Genomic DNA, 26,144 nt, shown 5'->3' on the forward strand with positions numbered 1-26,144 from the left:
GGCAATTAACATATGCTGTATAGCAGTGGGGAAATCAGTAGAGGATGTATTGCTAAGGCTTTCTCTATTGACCAAAAGCCTTGATGGCCAAGCAAGAGGGAGGCTTGGAGCAATTAACTTTTATTGAACCAGGAAAAGAAAGTCATGTCCATTGAAAGAAAAACTTTTACACAGGCAGCATGCACAGAAATAGAGATTTATTACATATCATATGACATTCAGCACACATATCCATACACACATATATTCTGGTCAAACCCAGCTACCTGTATCATCAACTTATATACTTACACATATTTACACTTACATATGCATATATATCTTTATCTATCTAATCTTATCTATCTGTGTCTCTATCTATCTATCTATCTATCTATCTATCTATCTATCTATCTATCTATCTATCTATTTGATGGATGGAGCAAAAGTCCAAGTGCCAGTGCAGAAAGAATTTACTCATACTGGATGAAAAATAAGTTCCAACCTTTATTGCATAAAGAAAGAAAAGTCTTCTACCTTTCTATTGCTAAATGAAAGAAGACCACATATGTCAGGGAAAAAAAAGCCCTTTTCTTGTAAGTAAGAAGCCCTGCTGTTAAGAAAAACAAACAAACAAACAAACAAACGAGCAAACAAACAAGCCCCAAAAGACCTGTCTCATGGCAGGAAGCCTGCCTGCTCTCTCTGCTGTATTCTGCTCTTCTGCTGTTTTTTCTTCTCTGCTCTTTTTGTTTAATCATCATCATTCCTAGTTCTTGTACTCATGGTATTCCAAGCATCTTTTTTAAAAAGTTCACAATAAGTTCAAACATAAATTCAAATCATAAATTGAATAAGACATAACAACAGAGATGTTTACATGTGTTTCCATTAAGACTAGTTATCTAACTAAACATTCATTATCTGTCACTAGCTCCACAGGTTCATTGAGAGTTTAAGACAATAACTCTTATGTCTAAGTTAAGAGGGAAATCATCTGCCTAGTGTCTCATTAGTATTGAAGTTTTGTAGAAATAAACCCAGTCAATATTGTATCTTCTGTCTTTGCATCTACAGTAAATCACTCATTTCCTTTTATGTTCTTTAGTTATCAGATAATGGTTTTTGCAGCATAAAAGGAATGTATTCCTAGATTGTAAATCTGATTCATGCCTACTTTCTATCCCAGTGAAAATTTCCTGTGATACAATGAAGGTTTACACAACCCTAATTGCAGTTTTTCTTATAGGATGCCTTAGTTAGGGTTTTATTTTTATAAAAAGACATCATGACTAAGGCAAGTCTTACAAAGGAAAACATTTAATTGGGGCTGGCTTACAGGTTCAGAGGTTCAGTCCGCTCTAATCAAGGCAGGAGCAGGCAGCATCTAGACCAACATGGGGCTGCAGGAGCTGAGAGTTTTGTGTCTTTCTCCAAAGACAAGAGAAGACTTGCTCACAGGCAGCTAAAAAGAGGGTCTCAAAGCCCTCCACTCCACACTGGCACACCCACTCCAACAAGGCCACACCCACTCCAACAAGGCCACACCTAATAGTGCTATTTCCTGAGCCAAGCATATTCAAACCACCACAGAGGGTTTCAAAATCACTTGTATATATCTAGGAATTGTATGGAATCACTATTAGGAATTAAGAAACCATCTATTTGTATATACAGCATTACTATAAAAGAGTCCATCTTTGTTGATCTGTAGAAAATCTGCCCAATAGTGTGGGCTAATGCCTGGGATGGTTATATCAATTTAATAATGACAGGAATGGCATATTAGCTACAAGAGTCATATCAATCCTGAGAGGAAGTCTCTTGAGGCATTGCCTCCCAGAGCTCATCCATTAAAGTCTATGTAAAAATGGTGGGCCTTCGCAGGAAAAGCATCCACTCCCCTTTAGCCTATCTTAGATGGCATCTGACATCCACCCTTAGAATAAGGATGATAAAGTATATTTGGACCCAAAACACGGGTGTGTGCCCAGCATAGAGATCTGTATGAACAAGTCTGAGTCCATTTCTCCTCTTATAACAGAGAAACACAGGTTGATCAATTACAAGGAAGAGAAGTTTATTTTACTCATAGATTTGGAAAGCACAAGTGCCAGTAGGAGTAGAACCAGTGTTTAATAAGAAGAAGTGGCATAAGAATAAGATAAAACCCATCTTAGTCTGGTGGGTGGTGGGAAACGTACTAGAAAGGACGCCCACAGAAGGCCAAGTACTAGCAAGACACAGAGAAAAACTAGGCCAAACTCACCCATTTATTAAGAGCCCATTTTAGAAACACCCCCACAGCTGTCATGTGGCCTTAATCCACTTGTGAGTGAAAGATTCTCACAGCCTGGTGATTTCCCGAAGGTCCCAACCTCTTGGTGCTCTTACAATGGCAATAATTTCAAAATGAATTTTGGGAGGGAGGATGGTAAAGACATAGCAGTTCCACTAATAAAATTATTTTTACTCTGTGAACCCAACAGATGTCTGTTTTATGTCAGTAGAATCATTCATAAGTCTTTCAGCTTTAGCGGATTAATTTTCCGCTAAAATTAGCGGAATATTGAATATTATTAACTAATAGTTGGGAGGGGCTGTGTATTTCATAATCATTTTGTTAGATTATGTTAGTATGCAAAATTTAACATGTCATAAAACAACAAAATTTTAGAGACCCACTTGGGCTTTGTTTTTCTCATTATAGTATACCAAATTGCATGTTCTAAATGTAAAAATGTAAAATAATAGATTTATCTGCTACCAATTATTGCCAGCTACTGTGCCAAGGAATTGCTTGCAATTTTGAATGAGATAGCTAAACGTTGTTGCATATATTCTGTCCTAGCAAGGAAGACATGTCAAACAACTGACTTACAGAAATAACTACCTCAAAACAGAGCTGTTGAGAGAATGAAAGAAACTTAGCATTCAACGAGAGTAAACAATGTATAAATAAGGTGGAACTCTGGTATTGCGTGGGAGGAGTGGGAAGTGTCATGGATACCAAGCCTGAGCTCCGTCATGAAGGATGTGACAGGGAAGCGTCTAGGTGGAAGTCTCACTATTTACTCCATCCTTATGTATCCTCTCCTTTTATCAGCTTTATTCCTAACACAACCATCCCTCTCTCGGTCACCTGGGCTTAAACCCGTGATATGCCTTTAATATTCATAGTCCTTTGCCTGGAGGAGTAATGGGATGCTTAGTGTTTCCTTCAGTTAGACATCCTTTCTTCTACTATAACAAAATGACTGAATTCTTGATCTCTCAACATGGATTACACTGAATGGCAACCCACCCCATCCCACCTGCAACTTTGTCTGCTTTATCTCACTCAACGTGCCCTGGCTGAGGCTTTTCTGGAGTTCAGGGATTCAGTATCAGTGTCACAGAAGTAGACAAGATGAAGATGGACAGCCACACAGCCTGTCCCTAGTTGAGGAGAGAGATGATGTAGAGAACTTGAGATACCCCACAGCAGGGTCTCTTCTTCTTTCAGGAATGGCTGTTCTGGCCAAGGCCAAAAGGGATGAGCTGAAATAACCCAGGTGCAGGTGAAGCACGGGACTTTGTAAGGGACACTGGACAGAGACCACCCACGGAAGGCTCTGCAGGCTTTGCTGGGAGTGACATGATGGTACAGCAGAGAAGAATGGGTTTCTGTGGTGCTGACCCTTGCTAGCAACTGAAAGAATCTGCATTTTCTCCTAAGAGTCTGAGAGCCCCTTAAGTTCTCAGCAGGATCATGGTGTGAGCAGGGATAATCTTACAGTCTGGGGCCTGCAATGAAAGTCATGGAATTAAACAAAGGAAAGAAAACCTGTGCACACGAGGATGCACATTCTCACTTCCAGCTAAACTTCTTACCTTCAGTCTCTTCCCGTTCAGTGAGTCAGCCAAACCTGTGACAATCTGTTGCTATATGAGTTCCTTAGCAAATACTTAGTTGGGTGCTCATGGAATAATTCTTTTTTTTTTGGATGCTACAATAAGTATTCTTATTTATTAAAGATAAATTCCATCAGTGGCAATTTAACTTTATCAAAACTTCAGCACTTTTGCTCTAGCATTTTTCCATTTACTTTAAATTCTTTTTTCGGGGGGGCTATTATCTTGCAGATTACATGTAACATTGTTTTTTTTTTATTTAATTTTATTATCTTTTCGTCTCCCCTTCCTTATGGGTGTTCCCCTCCCAACCCTCCCCCCATTGCCGCCCTCCCCCCACCAGTCTAGTTCACTGGGGGTTCAGTCTTAGCAGGACCCAGGGCTTCCCCTTCCACTGGTGCTCTTACTAGGATATTCATTGCTACCTATGGGGTCAGAGTCCAGGGTCAGTCCATGTATAGTCTTTAGGTAGTGGCTTAGTCCCTGGAAGCTCTGGTTGCTTGGCATTGTTGTACATATGGGGTCTCGAGCCCCTTCAAGCTCTTCCAGTTCTTTCTCTGATTCCTTCAACGGGGGTCCTATTCTCAGTTCAGTGGTTTGCTGCTGGCATTCGCCTCTGTATTTGCTGTATTCTGGCTGTGTCTCTTAGGAGCGATCTACATCCGGCTCCTGTCGGTCTGCACTTCTTTGCTTCATCCATCTTGTCCAATTGGGTGGCTGTATATGTATGGGCCACATGTGGGGCAGGCTCTGAATGGGTGTTCCTTCTGTGTCTGTTTTAATCTTTGCCTCTCTATTCCCTGCCAAGGGTATTCTTGTTCCCCTTTTAAAGAAGGAGTGAAGCATTCACATTTTGATCATCTGTCTTGAGTTTCATTTGTTCTAGGCATCTAGGGTAGTTCAAGCATTTGGGCTAATAGCCACTTATCAATGAGTGCATACCATGTATGTCTTTCTGTGATTGGGTTAGCTCACTCAGGATGATATTTTCCAGTTCCAACCATTTGCCTACGAATTTCATAAAGTCGTTGTTTTTGATAGCTGAGTAATATTCCATTGTGTAGATGTACCACATTTTCTGTATCCATTCCTCTGTTGAAGGGCATCTGGGTTCTTTCCAGCTTCTGGCTATTATAAATAAGGCTGTGATGAACATAGTGGAGCACGTGTCTTTTTTATATGTTGGGGCATCTTTTGGGTATATGCCCAAGAGAGGTATAGCTGGATCCTCAGGCAGTTCAATGTCCAATTTTCCGAGGATCCTCCAGACTGATTTCCAGAATGGTTGTACCAGTATGCAATCCCACCAACAATGGAGGAGTGTTCCTCTTTCTCCACATCCTCGCCAGCATCTGCTGTCACCTGAGTTTTTGATCTTAGCCATTCTCACTGGTGTGAGGTGAAATCTCAGGGTTGTTTTGATTTGCATTTCCCTTATGACTAAAGATGTTGAACATTTCTTTAGGTGTTTCTTAGCCATTCGGCATTCCTCAGCTGTGAATTCTTTGTTTAGCTCTGAAACCCATTTTTTAATAGGGTTATTTGTTTCCCTGCGGTCTAACTTCTTGAGTTCTTTGTATATTTTAGATATAAGGCCTCTATCTGTTGTAGGATTGGTAAAGATCTTTTCCCAATCTGTTGGTTGCCGTTTTGTCCTAACAGCAGTGTCCTTTGCCTTACAGAAGCATTACAGTTTTATGAGATCCCATTTGTCGATTCTTGGTCTTAGAGGATAAGCCAATGGTGTTTTGTTCAGGAAATTTTCTCCAGTGCTCATGTGTTCGAGATGCTTCCCCACTTTTTCTCCTATTAGTTTGAGTGTGTCTGCTTTGATGTGGAGATCCTTGATCCACTTGGACTTAAGCTTTGTACAGGGTGATAAGCTTGGATCGATCTGCATTCTTCTACATGTTGACCTCCAGTTGAACCAGCACCATTTGCTGAAAATGCTATCTTTTTTCCATTTGATGGTTTTGGCTCCTTTGTCAAAAATCAAGTGACCATAGGTGTGTGGGTTCATTTCTGGGTCTTCAATTCTATTCCATTGGTCTATCTGTCTGTCTCTGTACCAATACCATGCAGTTTTTATCACTATTGCTCTGTAATACTGCTTGAGTTCAGGGATAGTGGTTCCCCCTGAAGTCCTTTTATTGTTGAGGATAGCTTTAGCTATCCTGGGTTTTTTGTTATTCCAGATAAATTTGCAAATTGTTCTGTCTAACTCTTTGAAGAATTGGATTGGAATTTTGATGGGGATTGCATTGAATCTGTAGATCGCTTTTGGTAAAATGGCCATTTTTACTATATTAATCCTGCCAATCCATGAGCATGGGAGATCTTTCCATCTTCTGAGGTCATCTTCAATTTCCTTCTACAGTGTCTTGAAGTTCTTATTGTACAGATCTTTTACTTGCTTGGTTAAAGTCACACCGAGGTACTTTATATTATTTGGGTCTATTATGAAGGGTGGCGTTTCCCTAATTTCTTTCTCGGCTTGTTTCTCTTTTGTATAGAGGAAGGCAACTGATTTATTTGAGTTAATTTTATACCCAGCCACTTTGCTGAAGTTGTTTATCAGCTTTAGTAGTTCTCTGGTGGAACTTTTGGGATCACTTAAATATACTATCATGTCGTCTGCAAATAGTGATATTTTGACTCCTTCTTTTCCGATCTGTATCCCCTTGACCTCCTTTTGTTGTCTGATTGCTCTGGCTTGAACTTCAAGAACTATATTGAATAAGTAGGGAGAGAGTGGGCAGCCTTGTCTAGTCCCTGATTTTAGTGGGATTGCTTCAAGTTTCTCTCCATTTAGTTTAATGTTAGCAACTGGTTTGCTGTATATGGCTTTTACTATGCATCCACACTTTGGTCATTCTTCTTCTTGAGCTTCATGTGGTCTGTCGATTGTATCTTGGGTAATTTGAGCTTTTGGGCTAATACCCACCTATCAGTGAGTGCATACCATGTGTGTTTTTCTGTGATTGGGTTACCTCACTCAGGATGATATTTTCTAGTTCCATCCATTACCTATCAAAAACAATGACCTCATGAATTTCATAGGCAAAACTACATTTCTAATGCTAATATTTGAGGCTTATGTGCTCTCGTTTTTCCTCTTTGGTGTCTCTGGTCTCTAACTTGCCCCCCCACCACCACATGAGTAGAAATACAGATGGTCCCCAAATTCTTAGTCACGTATCCAGACTTCTTCCTGACTCAAGTTAACTCTTTTTCATTCAGCTTCAAGTCTTTACCAAAGAATGGCACTTACATTGTATAACTCATAATTACTGTTGCTCTCATGGGCAAGAAACATATTTCTAAAATAAACAAACCTAAATTTATAGTACAAATTTATGAAATTTTAACTGGCTCTATGTTTATATCTTTTTTTCTTAGTTCAAATTTTTTTTCTTATAAATCTTAAAGGCATCTGCCCAAAGTGTGGTTGCTTCATTCCTTCTTAGAAGGGGGAACAAAATACTCAAAGGAGGTAGAAAGTAGGAGAGCTTGGGAGGAAGAGAGAAGGGGGAGGGAGAAGGGGGTGATCAAGTATGGGAGATGAGGATGATATGCAGAGGGTCAGGAAATTGAACAGAGGTGTGTAGCAATGGGGAGTGGGGAACTGGAGATAGCCACCAGAAAGTCCCAGATACCAGGAAAGCAAGAGGCCCCAAGGACTCAACAGGGGTGACGTTAGCTGACATGCCCAACAAAAGGGAAGGAGACTCTGCAGAGACCATATCCAGAGGTTAGGCAAGGCCCCCAGTGGTGTATGGGCTACCCATTCATCTCCAGATTTTTAACCCAGAATTGCTCCTATCTAAAGGAAATACAGGGACAAAGTACAGAACAGAGACTGAAGGAAAGTTAATCCAGAGACTGCCCCACCTGGGGATTGATCCCATATACAGACACCAAACACAGACAATATTGTCAATGCTAAGAAGTGCTTGCTGACAGATAAAACTGTCTCCTGAGAGGCTGTCAGAGCCTGGCAAATACAGATGCATGTGCTCACAGCCAACCATTAAGACTGAGCACAGGGATCCCAGTGGAAGAGTTAGGGGAAGACTGAAGGAGCTAAAGGAGTTTGCAATCTTATAGGAAAAACAACAATATTAACCAAGCAGACCCCTTAGAGCTCCCAGGAACTAAACTACCAAGCAAAGAGTACTCATTGCTCCAGCTGTATATGTAGCAGAGAATGGCCTTATCTGGCATCAATGAGAAGAAAGACCCTTAGTCCTGTGAAGGCTCGATGCCCTAGTGTAGGGGAAAGCCAGGGTGGTGAGGTAGGAGTGAGCGGGTACATGGGGGACCCTCATAGAAGCAGGGGGATAGGATGGAGGTTTGCAGAGGGGAAACTAGGACAGAGGATAACATTTGAAATGTAAATAAATAAAATATGCAATAAAATATGAAGTAATATATGAAACAAAAATAAATGAATTTAAAGGCAAATCTTTATGTATATATTATATCCCCTCTCCATATACATGCACATGCATATACACACATACACACACATACATACACATTATGTACACATATACATGTATATTAAATATATATTAAATTAACCATACATTTTTCATAAGTGAGAAGATAGAGACGAAAGCTATCACTTCTTGACTTCCAGAACACACAGTGAATGATTCTTGAGTGTGTTCCAAGATATACTTTAAAAAAATGTGCTGGGACTTTTGTCTTGCTCTTTCCCTATTCTCCAAAAATATCAATTCTATTTTCCAAATAGTTTTACTGCAAAAATACTATAAAACAATTACAATGTCATTCTGGAGACACAAGGGAGAGGGACTTTATTGTGCCATGCTGGAGAGGAATCTTAGCTGTTCTCAATAGATATGGTTCCAGTTTTAAAAGCCAAAAATAACCCTCAAGTTCGTGGCCACCACCAGAGATTTTGTTATGATGGCCATGACTTCAGGAAAATAAATTCATAACAAAATCATACCTGTTGATTTTCTCTGTTTTTCAACATCATTCATCCTTTAACAGAGTCAGAGCTTCCCTGGCACAGTCAGAGCAATTTTTCTATAAGAACTTGCTGAAATTTATGTAACAGCATTATGAAAGGCAGTGGAGTGTCTTGCACAAGTCTTCTGACTGTCCCACAGAATTGGCCACCTGCTCTGTGGCTCCACTGAATCCACTTAGATGTCTCCTGTAGCTCCTGGGTTACTTAATGAATACTTTGGCATAAGTGCTTCTTGCCTGATTCTTATTGGTCCCATCAGCCTGGAGGAGAATTTAATTGAAATGATATGCAAGTAGTGAATGAATTCCCTGGCCCCACATTCTGAGTTAAGTAGGAAAGCCAGAGTGGTGGATGGATTGATTAGAGGTACAGTGTGGAAAACCTTGTCAAGGCTATCTCACACAGGGGAAAGACCTTGCTAGAAAGGTAGAATGGGAGAGCCTGTGGTAGCAGATGGCAGAGAGACCCAACCTGCAAGATTGTGTTAAAAAGAAACAGAACTAGACACATCCTCTCCTACTGAAGCCAAACAAGGCAGGACTGTTGGGGAACATATTCCACAGACAAGCAACCGCTTTAGGGGCAGCCCCTTTTCCAGTTATTGGGGACCCACATGGAGACTGAGTTGTACATCTGCTACATATATTCCGGGGCAGGGGGCCCAGACCATGTATGCCCTTTGTTGGTGGCGCAGTCTCTGAGAACCCCTAAGGGTCCAGGTAACTTGATGCTATTGGTCTTCCTCTGGAGGCCTATCCTCCTCAGGGCCTTCAATCCTTCCCCTAACTTTCCATAAGAGTCCACCAAACTCCATCCACTATTTGACTGTGGGTATCTACCTTGTTTCAGTCAGCTGCTGGGTAGAGCCTTTCCTAAAACAGTTACGTTAGGCCCCTGTGTGCAATGGGGGTGGGGGCACCCTCTCAGAGGAGAGGGGAAGGAAGATGGGAGAGGGACCCTATGGGGGAGCAGGAGGGGAGTAGTGATTGGGATATAAACAATTAACTAATTAATTAATTAATTAAGCAAGGAAGAAAGAAAGACAGGTGCTTAGAACTCCTTGAAATTTGGTGTTAAGGATTTAAGTTTCATGGAAATCTATGGAGTGATCCTATAGTTCTTCAGCCTCATTAATGAGTTACAGGGGCATTTCAGAAACTACTCCAGTGAATGTATGCTTATGTCAAAATCAACGTGTGTTAAGGACCCAGTTGTGATGTACTGACTTTGGGAGCAGCAGTTGACACTGAAGGACTCTTTCTGTCTTATCTACAGGTTGTTATTCTGTACTTTGAGCCAAGTACATTTCGTTGTATTCTCCTGAGGTGGGTTCGTCTTCTCGGTTTTGCGACAGTTTATGGAACTGTGACCCTCAAGCTTCACAGGTATGTTATGTTTCTTCAGTATTTACTCTCACAGAGGAACCAACTTGTCTTGTTTAGCAACTAATTGTAAACTGAGCTGGCCATTATTCAAGAATGTAAATAGCTAGATGATATAAACTTGTATTTCTCACACATCCTGGTTAGGCTACTTCTGCACTACTTCAGCTGGAGCAATCTGGGAAGAAGAACTTTCAGTGAAAGATTTTGTCTGTTGGACTAGTCCATAAGCAAGTCTGTGAGGACATTTTCCTGAGCAATGGTTGATGTGCCATGGCCCAGCCAGCCCACTGTGGGCGGTGCTACATTTGAGCACGTGGTACTGAGCCAGCCATTAGGAGCATGCCCTTAAGCAGCACTCCTCCATGGCCTCTGAGTTCTTTCCTTCAGGTTCTCAGTCTGCTTGAGTTCCTCCCTGCCTTCCCTCAGTGGCTGACTGTTTGCTGGAAAAGTAAGATGAAATAAAACCTTTCTTTTAGAAAGTGTTTCTTGTGGTGGGTTTATCACAGAATAGGAACATAACTAAGACACCCTCTAGTTACATTCTTCGGGGAATCTTTCATAGGACTGAACTCTTTGAGCAAGGTCCTTTAAGAAACTGTGTTTCTGTTATCGGATGGAGTTATTTTGGAGGAAAAAATACTGTTGGGATGTTAACAGTATTTACTACCTAAATCAAGATAGAAGGACAATACAGATCATCCTATTGATGTTCCAAGATAAAGTTATTTTTTAATGGTTTTGGATGATAAATTGGGAAGCTCTTCTCTGGGGAAGACTAATTCTCATGCTCTAACCATTTAGTTGTCTGTAGTCATCTGTCTAGGATTGAGGCTCCATAAGATTCCCTTTTCCATGTTACTATGTCTATTGGTGTCATCTTCGTTAAAGTTAAAATTACACATATGCAAGTAATATCCACAGACTAAGCAGGTTGTAGTTATATAACTAGGAATATACTACATGTTCACATTTTCATATATATATATATATATATATATATATATATATATATATATATATATATATGAGAGCTGAAAAGGAAGAATGAAGATATACTTTTATTTAAGAATTAATGAAAAGCATTTAAAAGTTGTTTTTTTTTAACCATTCCTTCAGGGATTAGCAACCTTGAAAACTGGAAGATACTATTAGTTCTCTTATGGTTAGTTTATGGCAACCCAAATATGAATGTAGGATAACAAAATAAACTTCCTGTCCACAGTGCTGGGGGGGTGGGGGATTGCCATTCCAGGCTTTGCCTTCCCTCTCTTCTGCAAGTTTAAAGAAAGCCTCAGTGAAAATGTACCAAAGAGGAAGGAGAAAAAAGCTGGCAGGCTGACACTGAAGACCTGGCACTGATGAACAGGTGCAGTTCTGATGACCCAGAGCCTTCTCCATGTACCTACCTGGCCATGAGTATTTCTCAGTCAAGATATGGCTCATGCAAGGAGTACTTTCAATGATATGTGTCATGTTTTGTTTATTACTATCTTTTTGAAACTGTGATTATTGCTCTGTCTTCTACATAAGACCAACCCTCTCCCCTACCATTTTCTCTTCCTGTTTCCCTCCATCTCTTTCTCTCCCTTCCTTTCTGGTTAATTGCTGATTGTTAATTTCCGGTTAATCCATGGGTTTTTTTTTGATTCCCTTTGTATATGTACAGTGAAGTTAGAGACAATATGGTACTGGTTTCATAAGAGCAACTATAAATGTGAATTTAGCTTTGAACACTAAGAAGTCATAGAAAATCTGTATGCCCTTACCATGTCAGTACACTGTGTGCTATAATGCCTTGCTAATTATCAACTGACTCTTACCAAAGAAATAGGAAATCAATGGCAACCTACAATGGGTAGTAAGCTTTCCAGAATCATGAAAGAATTGCCTGTTTGTAATTTGATCAAGACTCCATTGCTACTAGACTGTATATGTCTGTTACATACTGTCTGCTATATTCCCACTACCTTTTAAAGTCAATGGTGATCTTCATTGTAATTTACCTTCTTCAAGTGAGTGAATGTCTACTCAGGCAGCCCTATGATCTACATATTAGAAATGCTTAACTCATTAGCAGATGAATGAATGAGTCAATTAATGAATAAGCGAATGAGTGGAAAGGTCAGTTGCAGATCTCTAACCTGCTTCTCACAGTTCATTCATATTCTCCAGCTCACCTCGGGGTGGTCCAACTACTTGGACTGCATAACACTGTGGCCTGCAGGAAGAGATTGATGCAATTTGAGGACAGTGTTAAGTAGCATCAACTCATAAAGTGAGATTACTTCTGTTCAGATGCCCTTCCAAGTCCTCCTGATTATTTCCAGGAGAAAGATTAGTTTGGAACAGCTAGGTTTTTCTTAACACCTGTCACACCACTGCTAATATCCATTTGGAAGAGGCGGGCCAGACCGCAGGTGTGGAGCTGTTCTCTTCAGTGCCATGTCCCTGGGAGTTGTCATTCTGTTCTATTGTATTTATTTCTATAGCTGCTATCTATTTTTGGAATGTATTGGCTGTTTTCTTTCTTTACACTAACAATATGAAGTTGCCTTTAAAACTGCTTTAAAACCACAAATAGGAACTGATTTAAGGAGGTTATAACTGGTTCTGAGACAACAGCAATCATGAGTGCGTATGAAATTTAGAATATGAGAAACTTGTTCATTTAGTATCTTTTGCTTATTTTAAAGACTGGAATGGAAGCTATTCCCTCTAAGAGTCTCTAGAAATGATGCCAGTGAAGAAGAATGATTGCTAGAGGCTTATAACTAGTAGATTTTTTGGGTCTAATTTAATGAGCAAAATTATTCTAATCCTGTATGAATCTCAAGGCTTTACTCTTGTATTCTGTTTTTTCTTTATTGCTTAAAATTAAATTGTTCATCCATAAACTGAGTAGATAGCATTTCTAGAAAACTGTGAACACTCCAAGGGTAGGATTGGCCAAGCCCAACTTGGTGCAGCAAAACACCATGACCAAAATCAACCCAGGGATGGTGGTGGTCATTTGCTTACCCTTTGTCCTTATCACTTTTATCAGAGAAGAAGATGAGGCAGGAATTCAAGTAAGAGCAGAGTATAAGGAATAATAGAGGAATGCTACTAACTGCCTTGCTTCCCTAGAACACATGCAGCTGTTTATTTTGTACAATCCAGGGTTGGTGCTGTGCACAGTGGGCTGGGTTCTTCCACATCAGTCATAAGTCAAGTCAATGCCCCTGCAGACATGCCCATGTGTCAGTCTGATGGATCCAACTCCTCAACTGAGGTTCCCCCCTCTTCCCAGATGTCTCTAGTTTGTATCAACTTGACAAAAGTTAGTCAGCACAGCTCCCATCTTCTATGATGTCCTGTATTTGTTGGATGGAGTGTACGTTACATTTGATACTCTGTATGTGTTAGATGGTAGGAATACTGTATTTGATAAACTGAATTTTCTGGATGGAGAGCACACTGTATTTGATATACTGTGTTGGATGGTGGGAATACTGTGTTTGATATATTGTATTTGTTGGAGGGTTGGTAGTTTTAGTGAATGGAGCTTCAGCAGATGTTTTCTTTCTGACTAGATTTGAGTCAAGAAAGGACTTGTTTTAAAACTATGAAGGGAGAGAAGTGACATGAATCTTGATAATTTTAAATTTGAATTTTATTTCTTCTGTTACCTACTTGCACAATAAAGACACCCTATTTTAACATTTAAGAACTAGTTTCACCATCTATAAATTGGTACTTAACCTGTGAGATTATAGGGATGTAAGGATGACATACAATTTGAAAAAGTCAGGTGAGGGAATTTTAGTTGTAAGCCACAGAAACTAAGTGTGTGAAAATCAATCTGAAGGTTAAATCATTGGAGCAATAGTGGCCTGTCCTGGAAGAAGGGTTATGCCACATATGCTGTTTGGAATCCTTTGCATCTGCAGTAATAGAATAGATGGTCATCTATCCACCTACGAGTCGCTTAACCATCTGTTTATTTATGAAACTGGGAATTGAACATGGGAGCTCACACATCTTAGGCACAGACTCCATCACTTCAACTGTGTTTCCAACCCCAGGTGAAACTTTAACTATTTTTATCATTTGCTTAAGTTCTCTACTGACAATTCTTGGCAGGCCACCTATGCAATGCAATTGATCTGAACATGAAATTCTTTAGGCTTTAGAAAAACCAGAAAGAGAGTTAGGGGATGGGGAGAGAGAAAAGGAAGGGAGCCAGTTTTACCTAGCTCAGAAGAACTAAAGTAGCTAAAAATCAAAGAGTAATCATTTTTTAAAAAGATTTTTTTCAATTGTCCATAGACACACTTGTCCATGAATGAGGCAAGGTGGATTTAAAACCAGCCAGCACTTATAGAGAGCTAGTTGTTTAGGCAATTTGGATAATCTGAGCGCACTCAGGAGGATGAGGTGGGGGGATCGTTTGAGGTTAGCCTACAAAGTGAGTTTGAGACTATTCTGGATAACAGTGTAAGACTGTCTCAAAACAGGCAAGCAAACAAATAGAAAATAGGGAAGGAACCATCTCTGGGCTCAAAAAGGCTAAGCATGTCTTCAGGAAGCAAAGCAAGGGGATATTTTGGGTGACAGGAATTAAATTTTTTTTCCCGGAGCTGAGAACCAAACCCAGGGCCTTGCGCTTGCTAGGCAAGCGCTCTACCACTGAACTAAATCCCTGACCCCTAGGAATTAAAAATTTTAAAACAATGCTAAAATAAATTTTTAAGCCCTATAATAAATGTTTCTGAAAATACATTAGTTTTTTACTATTAGAAAAAAAAACCAAAAAGGCCATTTTATGTTGCTTAAAATAAGTATTGGAGCAAGCCCTCCCTAACTGTGAGCTTAGATATGCCCCTTCCTGCATTTTTCAGCATTCTGCTCTCTGTAAAACCAAGAGGAGTTTTCTGCACTGTTCCTTAGCACCAAATATTTATAGCCTGTAGGAAGGCTTATTTTTTTGTTATAGTGTGTCTCCTAGTAAAATTTAAGAAGTGATTGGGTGGGCGATATTTATGTGTATTTCTTTATGTATCCTTTGAATAATAAATTGTAGTTATGTTCCTTAAATTATTAAAGGAAATGGAAAACAATTTTGCAAATACCTCAGGGACTGTACCCGAATGTAGTCAAGGCTGGCTCATTTAACATAACTTGTAACTGTCATTGGTAATGGAAAACTTTAAACAGGCCTTTACACAGATGTCTGAAGGATGGTTATTTCACTTTATTGATAAATGTATACCCATATTCCCTAAAAGGCCACTGAACAGTAGTTCATCTCTCATTCAAGAAACAACTGTCGGTGCTGGGTGGCTTTGCAAATATCTGTGGGTCTCTACACATTTTTTTGCAACTCTTCCTGTATTTACGCTTTATGTTTAACATTTGTTTGAGGTATAGTTTGTTGCTATAAAAAAAAAACAAAAACTGAAGTTAAGCTAACTTTATAAAGAAAAAGAGTTTCACAGTTTTGAAGCCTGCACATTCAAATAGTATGATGTCATTTCTGACATTAAGGACATCGTGTTTCATTACAAAATAAAAAGTGGGTGCTGCTAGAGGCCAGCCATGTCTGTGCTGAAGAAGGAACCCAGATGCTAAACATAGTGGTCCATGTCATTGGCCTCAGTGCATATCAGACTTGGGTAAGAAATTAGTGAGTTCAAGACCAGCTTGGGATATACAGCAAGACCCTGTTAAGAGGAAGAAGATGAGGAGGAAGGGAAAGAAGAGGAAGAAGAGGCACCAAGACCTTGTTGAGGAAAAGGAGGAGGAGGAAGGAGAGGAAGAAGAAGAGGAGAAGGAAAAGGAGACAGCAGCTAACTCAGGCATCCCAAGAGAACTGAACTAATCTATCAATTCCTCACCTCAGAAAGCTGTAGCCCCAATAACCCGAGGGCTCACACACTAGACCCAGATTTTAAATAAAGTTCCACACTTGCGACATGGCCTTTGGACAGACAAATTTTCCAGAACATAAACCCTTGGGAAATATCCTCTGTCATTTTCAAACCATATCAAGGTGCCAAGTCAGGGCCAAGGGGTTTCACATGGAGCAGTTTCTGAACAGCTCTAACCAGCTGCCCACTTCAACCAAAATGACAGCATCCATTGAGCACTAAGCTGTGGTCATTCTATCTTGACCAGGGAGATGGAAAAGCTTATTTTGTGGATCCTAGGAGTGAAAAGGTCCCAGCCTCTCTTGGCTGAGCTTTCTGTGGATTTGCATCTGGAAGGCCAACACTCAGGACATGGGACACGCTCAAGTGGACTGGTGCTTGTAGTGGTGTTTCCTGAAGGCCACGTTGTCCACAAGAGAGAAGGAATCTGTTTTCTGTTTTTAAAGAAGGTTTCCTTTCCTGTCATGTGCATGTGGATAGGAAACTGAACAACCTTAAGAGCCCAAGGAAATTGCTAGTGATAAACAGAAAGCCACAGAAGCCTTTCACCATGCCCTTTGATTTCCATACATTGAGAAAATAACTAGATGCCTTCTAGAAAAGTGGCATACTTAAGGAAAACAGAGGGCAATGGCAGTATAAAACCAACTTCTTAGAAAATTGGGAAAATAGATTTTAAAGGACTTTAGTCTGTCTTTTTCTGTTTCATAGCTCATTATCTGACAGCCTGGGTTTCTCTAGGCTAGTGGTTCTCAACATTCCTAATGTTGCAACCCTTTAATTTCATTCCTTATATTGTGATGACTCTTTAACTATAAAATGATTTTTGGTGTAACTCCATAACTGTAATTTTGCTATGGTTATGAATCATAATGTAAACATCTGAAGTGGAAACTTAAGGGTTCTTCGGAAAGTCAATTGTGTCAGATGGTGTATTGCTGGGGCAAACATGTGAAGGAGTGTTTCACTGAAGCATACACAGTGAAAGGACGTTATGCTAAAGCAACCACAAGGGAAAGGACATGTGATAAAGGATTCTTCAATAATGGCACACATGTATTTGTCCATCTTACATTGTATAGTTGATCTCCTTTTGTCGGGACTCCATAGAGAGAAATGCAACAAAGACTTCTGGTAGTATGCTGAAGCGTCTTCCTGCTTCCATGTAATCTTTTGAATGGCAGAGTGATGTCAGCTGAGATAGACTCACATGCTAAGACAAGACAAGTGGTGAGACAGGACTGTGGAGAACACATAATTGGAAGGAGTATAACTGCATGTGGAGCTAACTGTACAATGTTTGTTGGTCCCGTGTCTTCGATAATCTTCACTGTTGAGAGAGGCATGGCTGAGACTGCTCCTGGTATCCCTGTTGGTTCAAATCTCTCCTGCTTACTCATGTTGAGTAAGCTGAGGCCTGACTGTCTCTGCTAGGCCATACCACCGCTGCTGTTAAACCATCACTACTGAACTGGACTGCTGGTGTATCCATGAAGTGTCTGGGAGTGGATCGAGCTGCCACTTCTGACCTGTGAACTGAACTGGTAATTTCCTGACAACACAGATAGGATTCACTCCAAAGAACCATTTCTAAACAGCTCCAGTTCTCCCGTGTCTTTTCTTTTCTACTACCTCTGATGGCTGGTGGGCTAGAAGGAGGTTAAAACATTTTTAAAAAGTATCACTAGAAATAGGCTTTGAAAAATTAAAGTTACAAACATCCGTGCTTTCCAATGAACTTAGGCCTTTGTGAAAGGGTCTTTGGACATCCAAAGGGATCCTGACCCATAGGTTGGGAAAACCACTGCTTTTGACCTAGTCACTGGAGGAACTTAAATTTTAGACAGCACTTAATGAGTCAGGAAGGGTTCACAGCTGGCTCTTAACCAATAGAAGTTTACTTTATAAGTTCATTAGTTGAAAGCATTGGCGTGGCACACACCAGGAACCCATGCTAGGGCACAGGCTACTCAGATCCAAGCAACCCCTCAGAAACTGTGTGTGGCTGTATACGAGAGCTCTGCACACCCTGTGTTTTGGCCAACACACCATAGACTCAAAATCACCTAACAGAAGGGGAAGACCTTTGTGAACCTTCGAGCTGAACAGGTTATTCCTTCTCTCTCACCTCTGCTCTCTTCTCCCCTTTCTTGGCATTATTTACAGTCTGTCTGAGATTCCCTTGAAACCACATAGGTTATAATCTTGCACACAGTGAAGTGTTATGAATGGCTCCCGAGGGGACAGGTTAACAAGCCCCCTAAGCTTCATAGAGCTGCTCCATAATTCTAAAATGCCCAATAAAGTAGAAGATATTCATCTCTGCTCATTCCTTCCACTCGGCCTCCTCCAGGTACTGCTTAGACACACTGAAGATCCCAGCAGAATTGCTAAGCCTGCTCGTTGTGTTGATGCATACAAATCATTTGTAGAAATTTAAGGAGTGTCATCTTTAAGTGCCCTATTTATAAATTAATATCTTCACCTGTTTCTTCACTTATGAAGTACGAGACTTGGGCAGTGCCTGCTTATTGACAAAAGGTGCCTTCCATTGACTAGAGTACATACTCAGAATCCTGAGCATCTGCAAGTAACTTTTGAATAAAAACTGAAAAGAAAATGGAATTAGTCTTGATTTTTCTTCCTTTCAGATATGCTGTTAGGTGCGACTAAGACAGGATGGCAGGTTACAGTGAAAGCCAATGAGACTTCAAGCTTTACTCATGCCGTCTGGTTCAGATGTTCCACTTGCTCTGCTCGGTGACATGTAGCATTGAAATGTGCTTTATAAAACTTGCACTCACATCCTTACAGTTTTGAGTTCCTTTAAAAAGCTTTTACATATGCTGTGATATCTAATGATAGCACTAATATTTTATGTCTAAGTCTCAGCGGAGACTTATACTGAATATAGTTTAATGACCCTGCACCTTATTTAAAATGAGTTTTCATTATCTGCTTTCAACTTGCTGCATATCAGTATTTATATTTGTGTTCTAATAGCTTTTAAAACAACAAGTAAACCACACTAGTAATTTAGAATTGCTATGCTCATACCATAGCTTTCAAACACTATTATTACCCTAATGTTCCTTGTTCACATTCATATGTCCATATATTATATGTCCTCAAGTAGATCTCTCTGTCTCTCTCTGTCTCTCTGTCTCTCTGTCTCTCTCTGTCTGTCTCTCCTTTATGTAAAGTAAATATGATGTGAGTGTGAAGCAAGATCAGTTTATTCCATGCAGCAAAAATAGGAGAAGCCAGGTTTTCTTGAAAGTGTGTAGGTGAAGCCACGCTCCTGCATGGTATCTGCCTCCGTCTCTGCACACCGTTGTCACCTTTTCTGTCACCTAAACTCAGAGCTAGAGCCTTGGCACTCACGTGAGTAGGTACACCTGTGATCATTTTGCTGCATCAGTGGCTCACCTGTCTTCCAGCTGCCTGCCACACACGACTAGCACATGTCAAACCAAAGCGATAGAACTCTACTCACAGAAAACTCAACCCTGAGTATCACTATCCTGGACACCTCCTGGAAAGGCACAAACTGATAGTGACTAGAGAGAAAGCAGGAAGCTTCTGCAGGTCTGTAATAAGAAAATACATTTTATTAATGGTCAAAAGAGTTTCCTGGAGAAAAATTCAAAGACTCTATAGTTTTGATAATAAATTATATCACAAGTCTGACACTAGTTCTTCACAGATCACTCTAAAAATAGAAGACTAGGCAATATTTCTATCCAATATTCACGCTGAGGCTACTAGTATAACTTTAATTACAAAATCATAACAATATCATGAGAAAAGAAGAACACCAACCAAAATCCCTTAATAAGACAGAAAAAAGAAAACCTTAACAAAATATTTTCAACAGAACTCCTATTTTAAAAGAAAGATTACAGGCCATGACTCAGAATCTAGCCCAGCAAGGAATTCAAGAGTCTGTCAATATATAAAGACCTCAACTAGAGTTAATGCATTCATGTAATATAGGACAAAACATGTTCATCTCAACGAATGGAAAAAATCTATTTTGATGAAATCTAGCATACCATCATGATAAAACTATTGAACAAAGTAGGAACATTATGAAAATTCACAGAGAGATAATGTCATCTGCAAAAACTTACAGCTGATACTATGCTTAACAGTGAAAGGCTGAACAGTTACTTCTTAAGTCCAGGAGCAAGAAAAAGATAGAGGCGTTTTCTGCTTCTATTCAATGTTTTTTTGAAAGACCTTACCTGGACACATAGGCTGCAGAAAGAAATATTAGTTTCACAAAGGAAGAAGTAAAACTATATCTGTTTCAGATGGCATAGTTCTTTGTAAGAAAACACCTTAAAGTCTGCTGAGAGAGGCTCTTAGAACTACTAAACAAGTCTCCAATGTTACAGGAGGCAAGTTCAATATGCAAAATCAATACTATTTCTACACATGAGCAATAAACAAACAAAGCCTCAAAGCAAGAAGAGAATTCATGTTAAAGTATGTAAGTTGGGGAAAATAAATTTGAGTAACTGCAAGGTAGGTGTATGGAGACTATAATGCACCATTGTAAGAAACTAAGATCCAAATAAATAGAGAGATGTCCATATTAGTTGTTTCGAAGGCTTAGAAATGTGAAGATGGCAATACATCCTTCACTAAGTCAAACCTCCATCAACTGTCCCAGGCCTCATATTTTGTTTAAAAAGAATTTAACAAACTGATCCTAAACTCCCTATAGAAATTACAAAATGCACCAAATAGACAAATCAACCCTGTAAAATAACAAAATTGGAGGAGTAAATTTTTTTTGTGAGTGTCAAAGCTCTTCCAAAAGGAGCTGGAGAGAGAGGTTCACAGATTTAGAATGATGGCCACTTTTCCCGGAAGACCTGGCCTCAGATCCCAGCACCCACATGGCAGTTCTCAATCAACTCTAACTTCCATCCCAGGGATCAGCTGTCTGATGGTCACTTCTGCTCTTCTTGGGCACTGTACACACATGACATACAGACACATCTCCAGGCAAAACACCCATACACATTTTTTAACAACAAAAAAAATCTTAAAGAATTTACTCTATGTCAATAGCAATGAGGGAATGCAGTATATAAATATGAAAACATAGATCAATGAAATAGAAGTGAGAGATAGAAGCTAAACTCATGATTTAATTATTAACTAATATTTTATGAATGAGGAAAGATAATAAAATAGAGAAAGACAGTCTTTATAATAATGTTCTGGAAAATTAATATTTATGTATGTCAGAAGGATAACCCCTACCTGACTCAGTTATGAATGAAGTTATATCTCTACCTGACACCAATGCAAGAATTAATTCCATATGAGTCAAATACCAAAATGTAAGAAGTAAATTTCATGACTCTTAGAAGGACAGATGGGCATAGTTATTCTTATTGTTGGGTTGGTAGCAAAAACAAAAGCAATAACAACAACATTGAGCTTCAAATTTGTGGATTTTGGGAAGCAAGGCAGATGGCTTTGTAGGTAAAGTGCTTGCTACACAAACAACGACCTGAGTTTGTATCTCTAGCATCCATATAAAAAGACAGGAATGGCCATATGCATCTCTGTAGGCTTGGATTTTTCAAAACCTGCTTTACCTATGGTTCTTTAACACGTCAACCACCGTTTTAGCTTACCATCCACCAGAGGTATGGGAAAAGAAAAGTTAGTAGGAAATGGAGGTTGTGGAGCTGTTTAGAAATAATTCTTTTGGTCGGCTCCAATGTCCATTATCAGCAGTCCAGTCCACACTAATCGACAGCAGCAGTTCAGTCCACTCAGCAAACACCAAACGGGAATCAGTAGCAGTGGGTCAATCCAGAAGAAACTGCAAGGCTCTGTTAATTGGCATGAGTCTGCAGAAGTGGCAAGAAGCAGCCAGATAACTCCCAGAAGTTGTTTGGTGTATTTCTCTCTATGAAGTCATGACAAGTGAAGGTCAGCCAAGAAAGCAAAGTGAACCAATGCAAAAGCATTGTCCGCAAAGACCAGCATCAGCAACGCCTAATGAAGACAAGCAAAGAATTGCAAGGCAAACCAATTCAATGGCATCATCAACTATCTATTGGGTTATACTTATACTCCTTCCAAACATTATGTGTCCTCTCAAATGTCTGTTCCAGCAAAACATCACATGCCCTCTCACCAAGCAGCTTTCAGAAAAACACGTCTGCTTCAACAAAACATCCTCTCATGTGTCTGTTTCAGCGAAACATCTTATAAGACCATTTAGATAAAAAACATCACATGACACAATTGAGTCTTCAATGAAACCAGAAATTCCCACTTCACATCCTCCTTTTTGTTTAAAAAAGTCTTTTTATCTAATATTAACAATCTATACATAATAGAAATACTTGCAAGAACCATAAAACTAGAACTTTCTATCACATTTTTAACAAGTGGCTTATGTAGAGTATAGTCTGACTTTCTATCAATATTCAAGCAAAATATTTATTGAAACAAATATTTGAACAAAACAACCTTAAGTTCTTATCAATATACTACAATTAAATAAAACAACATTAAATTTCTATCACTAAATAATAAACAAAATAGTTTTAACATTCTATCAAGCCCTGATGATAACCAATTACAACTTACCATCCTACATGATAACAACCATAATATTTCAAATGACCAAAATCATCCATCCTAACTTGAATAACTGGATTGATGGTATTATAATTGATTCTTGCTTAACTGGGGCAAAGAATTGCCCCAAATTTGGGAAATTTATTTTGGGAAATAAAGCTAACTGTAGCACTTGCTGCCCAGTCTCTGTGTCTATCTAGTGTCTCTGTTGTCTGTCCAGTGTCTGTGTTGTCCAGTCTGTGTCCGATCAGTTGAACTAGCCTTTTAAAATTGATTTGATTGCATATTTTAGAGAAGTCAGTAACTGAGGCAGTCTTTGGGAGTGAATCACTTGGGCTATTTGTTTTGTGAAGACATTCATGTGTCAACTGATAAGAGGTTTTTCCTGGTCACATCTAATTTTTATAAATTTTGTTGGTAACCATTTGTTTTTCATTCTCTGTAGATATATGAGCATAACCACATCCCTGTCTTAAAACTATTGCAGGATTTCATTCTAATGTCAACACCTAATTATAGCATATTGGTCAGCCCTAGTTCCTCAGTTTTTTGATTATCCAATGTCTTTCAGCTGCTGATATTCCTTTTTCATCAACATTAATAAAATTTAGAGTTAGCAAAGCATTATGTAGTCTGTCCCTGGGGGTTTTATTGTTTTCATTATTGTTGGTTTTTGTTGTTGTTACTGTTTAATGAGTATCTCTTTTAAGGTATGATTGGCTCTTTTTATAACTGTTTGCCCTGTGGGATTATGTGGTATACAATTAGCATGCTTTATGTTGTACTATGAAAAGATTTGCTTAATCTTATTGGATACATATGCAGGAGCATTGTTGGTTTTAACTTGTTCAGGTATCCCCCAAATTGCCATTATATCCAGTAAGTATGTAATTACACAATCAGCCTTTTCAGAACTTAAAACAGTTACCTATTAAAACACCGAGTATATTTTAATGGTATGGTGTATATTCGGTTTTTTTTTAATTTTGCAAAATGAAAATATCCTTCTGCCAGATGTTGGTTCTTTTTGGTACCCCTAAGATTATTACCAGCAGAGTAGGGAGCTTGATTGTATAGAGAACACATAGGATATTTAAAAATTATTATTATCTCTTTGGCTTGGTGCCAAGTTATAAAAAATTTAAACCTTTCCCATTAATAAGTTACTTCTCAAGAAAATTTGAAGCTTCTAACACATTTCCTCTTAGTAATTGTTCAATTTCATCATTTTATTGAGTTAATGGACCTGGCATACTGTAGGAGACCAAATATGAGTAATATATAATAGATAGTTTCTACTTCTGATAGTTTGTTGCAATTGTATGAATAACAAAGTTAATTCTGAGTTATCAAGTACAAATTCAGCAGTCTTTATATACAAAACAACTTTCTTCATATGAAGAATCAGTAATTTTGTTAAGAGATTTAGGATAATCTAATAATACCATACAAGGATAGCATACAATTCTGATTTTTGAACCAATGTATATGGACTTTTGATCACATTGTTTATTTTACCTGACTTATAACAAGACATCCCCATCTTGACTGTAAAATGTTGGTGCCTCTGGAATTGGTGTTCTCTTTACAATACATGAAAAAATCCAATTAGTTCTTTTTATAAACTGTATATGCTTGCTTTACAAATATTTGTTATTAATTTCACTCAAGTAGTTATTGCAAGCTCTTTGCAAATCTTCGTTGATCACTTATAAGAATATACTCTCAGAATTTGTAACAGGTACTACAATTTTGGCTGGATCTGCTTCTGACAATTGACATAAACTTATTCTATCTTTTACAATTAATTCAGAAATATTTTCTATATATGTCTTCAATTATTTACTTTATGAGCTGAGAAAATCCATTCCATAATATTATTTTCCCTTTGTATAATGAACCCAGTAGGAGAATGCACTGAAGGCAAAAATGACCAAAGTACAATCAAGTTTGGGATCAATTTGATCCACACATGGATCTTGGAGTTTTCGTTTTATAATAGTTAACTCTTTCTCTGCTTCAACTGTTAAACATTTTGAGGTGTATAAATTTAATCTCTTTGTAATGTTTGAAACAAATTACTTAACTTGTATATACTTAATCCAATTGTAGGCCTCAGCCAGTTAATATCTCCCATTAGTTTTTTGACAATCATTGAGTTTGCAGTTGGTCCTTACGGATCTGTACCTTTTGAGGTTGAATTTTTTATCGACTGATTTTATAACCCAAGTAACTTAAGTGAATCTCCTCTTTGCATTTTTTCTGAAATAATCTGTAAATGCTAGCATGGCAGAATTCTTTGTATTATTTCAAATATATTGTCTAAAACATCTTTTGCCATAATAAGCTAACAAAATGTTATCCATATAATGATAAATGAGAGATTGAAGAAATTACTTATGAATTGTTTCTAATGATTGCTGCACAAAATATTGACATAAAGTTTGACTATTTAACATTCCCTGTGAAAATGCATTCCCTGTGGAAGAATAAAAAGTGGTATCTTTTTATTAGATAACTGTTTTTTCAAAGTAGGTACTGAGAAAGTAAACCTTTCCCTATTCTTTCATGCAAGGATATTATGAAAAGGCAATCTTTCTCAGCAAGTAAAGTTCAAGCAATTGAAGAAGACAGTCCACTGTAAATCTCTGGCATCTGTGGATATGTGCATGTGTGCATGCACCAGAAAACGTCCATCACACCCACTGTTTTTGTGTATCAGAGGACATTATAAGCAAAGTAAAAAGGGCAACTAAGAATGAGAGAAAATATTTGGAATAATGTTCTTATAAACACCCGCAATCCAGAAAAGAAAAGGATTTACAAAGAGCAACCTAATTTTTAAGACGAGAATCAAACATACATACACTTATCCAAAGTTAATATACAACTGACCTTTATTCATGGAAAATGTTCAAAAAAGCAATAATTAAAGCTGAGAAAATATATTCTAGTGTACTGGTTTTTAACTGAAAAGAGTTTTGCTAAAACATATAATTGCCAGGAAAGCAGGTGCCCACTCAGACAAGACACTTGTGACCACACTAAAGGAAATGCTAAAGAGCAAGGACAAACTACATATATTTTGTCATATGTAGTAAAAATAAATAGACAAAAACTAAGTGATTTTACTTGCTGAAATCTAAAATCAGTGTTATAGGTATGTCCAAAATATAATACCAAATTAAATGTATGTCTAAAATCTAAACTCAGAATTAAAGGTATACCCAAAGGTTTAGCCATAAGAATTGTCACTAAGTGTGCCAAGGTTGGGGGAATACCTACTGGGGACACCCTCTCAGAGTAGAAGGGCAGGGGGCTGGTAGTGCAGACTCTGTGAGTAGGGGTCTTGGAGGGCCA

At 38.7% G+C, this 26,144-nt stretch overlaps 1 protein-coding gene across 1 annotated transcript in view; it reads left to right on the top strand.

Moving 5' to 3' along the window:
• Positions 1 to 26,144, top strand: part of Gpr158 (G protein-coupled receptor 158) — a 409,526-nt gene that overhangs the window by 339,629 nt on the left and 43,753 nt on the right. The window contains 1 exon segment of the mRNA NM_001170326.1: positions 10,151 to 10,260. Within this exon segment, the coding sequence (NP_001163797.1) occupies positions 10,151 to 10,260 (110 nt within the window).

Source organism: Rattus norvegicus, chromosome 17 (assembly GCF_021556685.1).
Source record: "Rattus norvegicus strain SHRSP/BbbUtx chromosome 17, alternate assembly SHRSP_T2T, whole genome shotgun sequence".
NCBI classification, from domain to species: domain Eukaryota; kingdom Metazoa; phylum Chordata; class Mammalia; order Rodentia; family Muridae; genus Rattus; species Rattus norvegicus.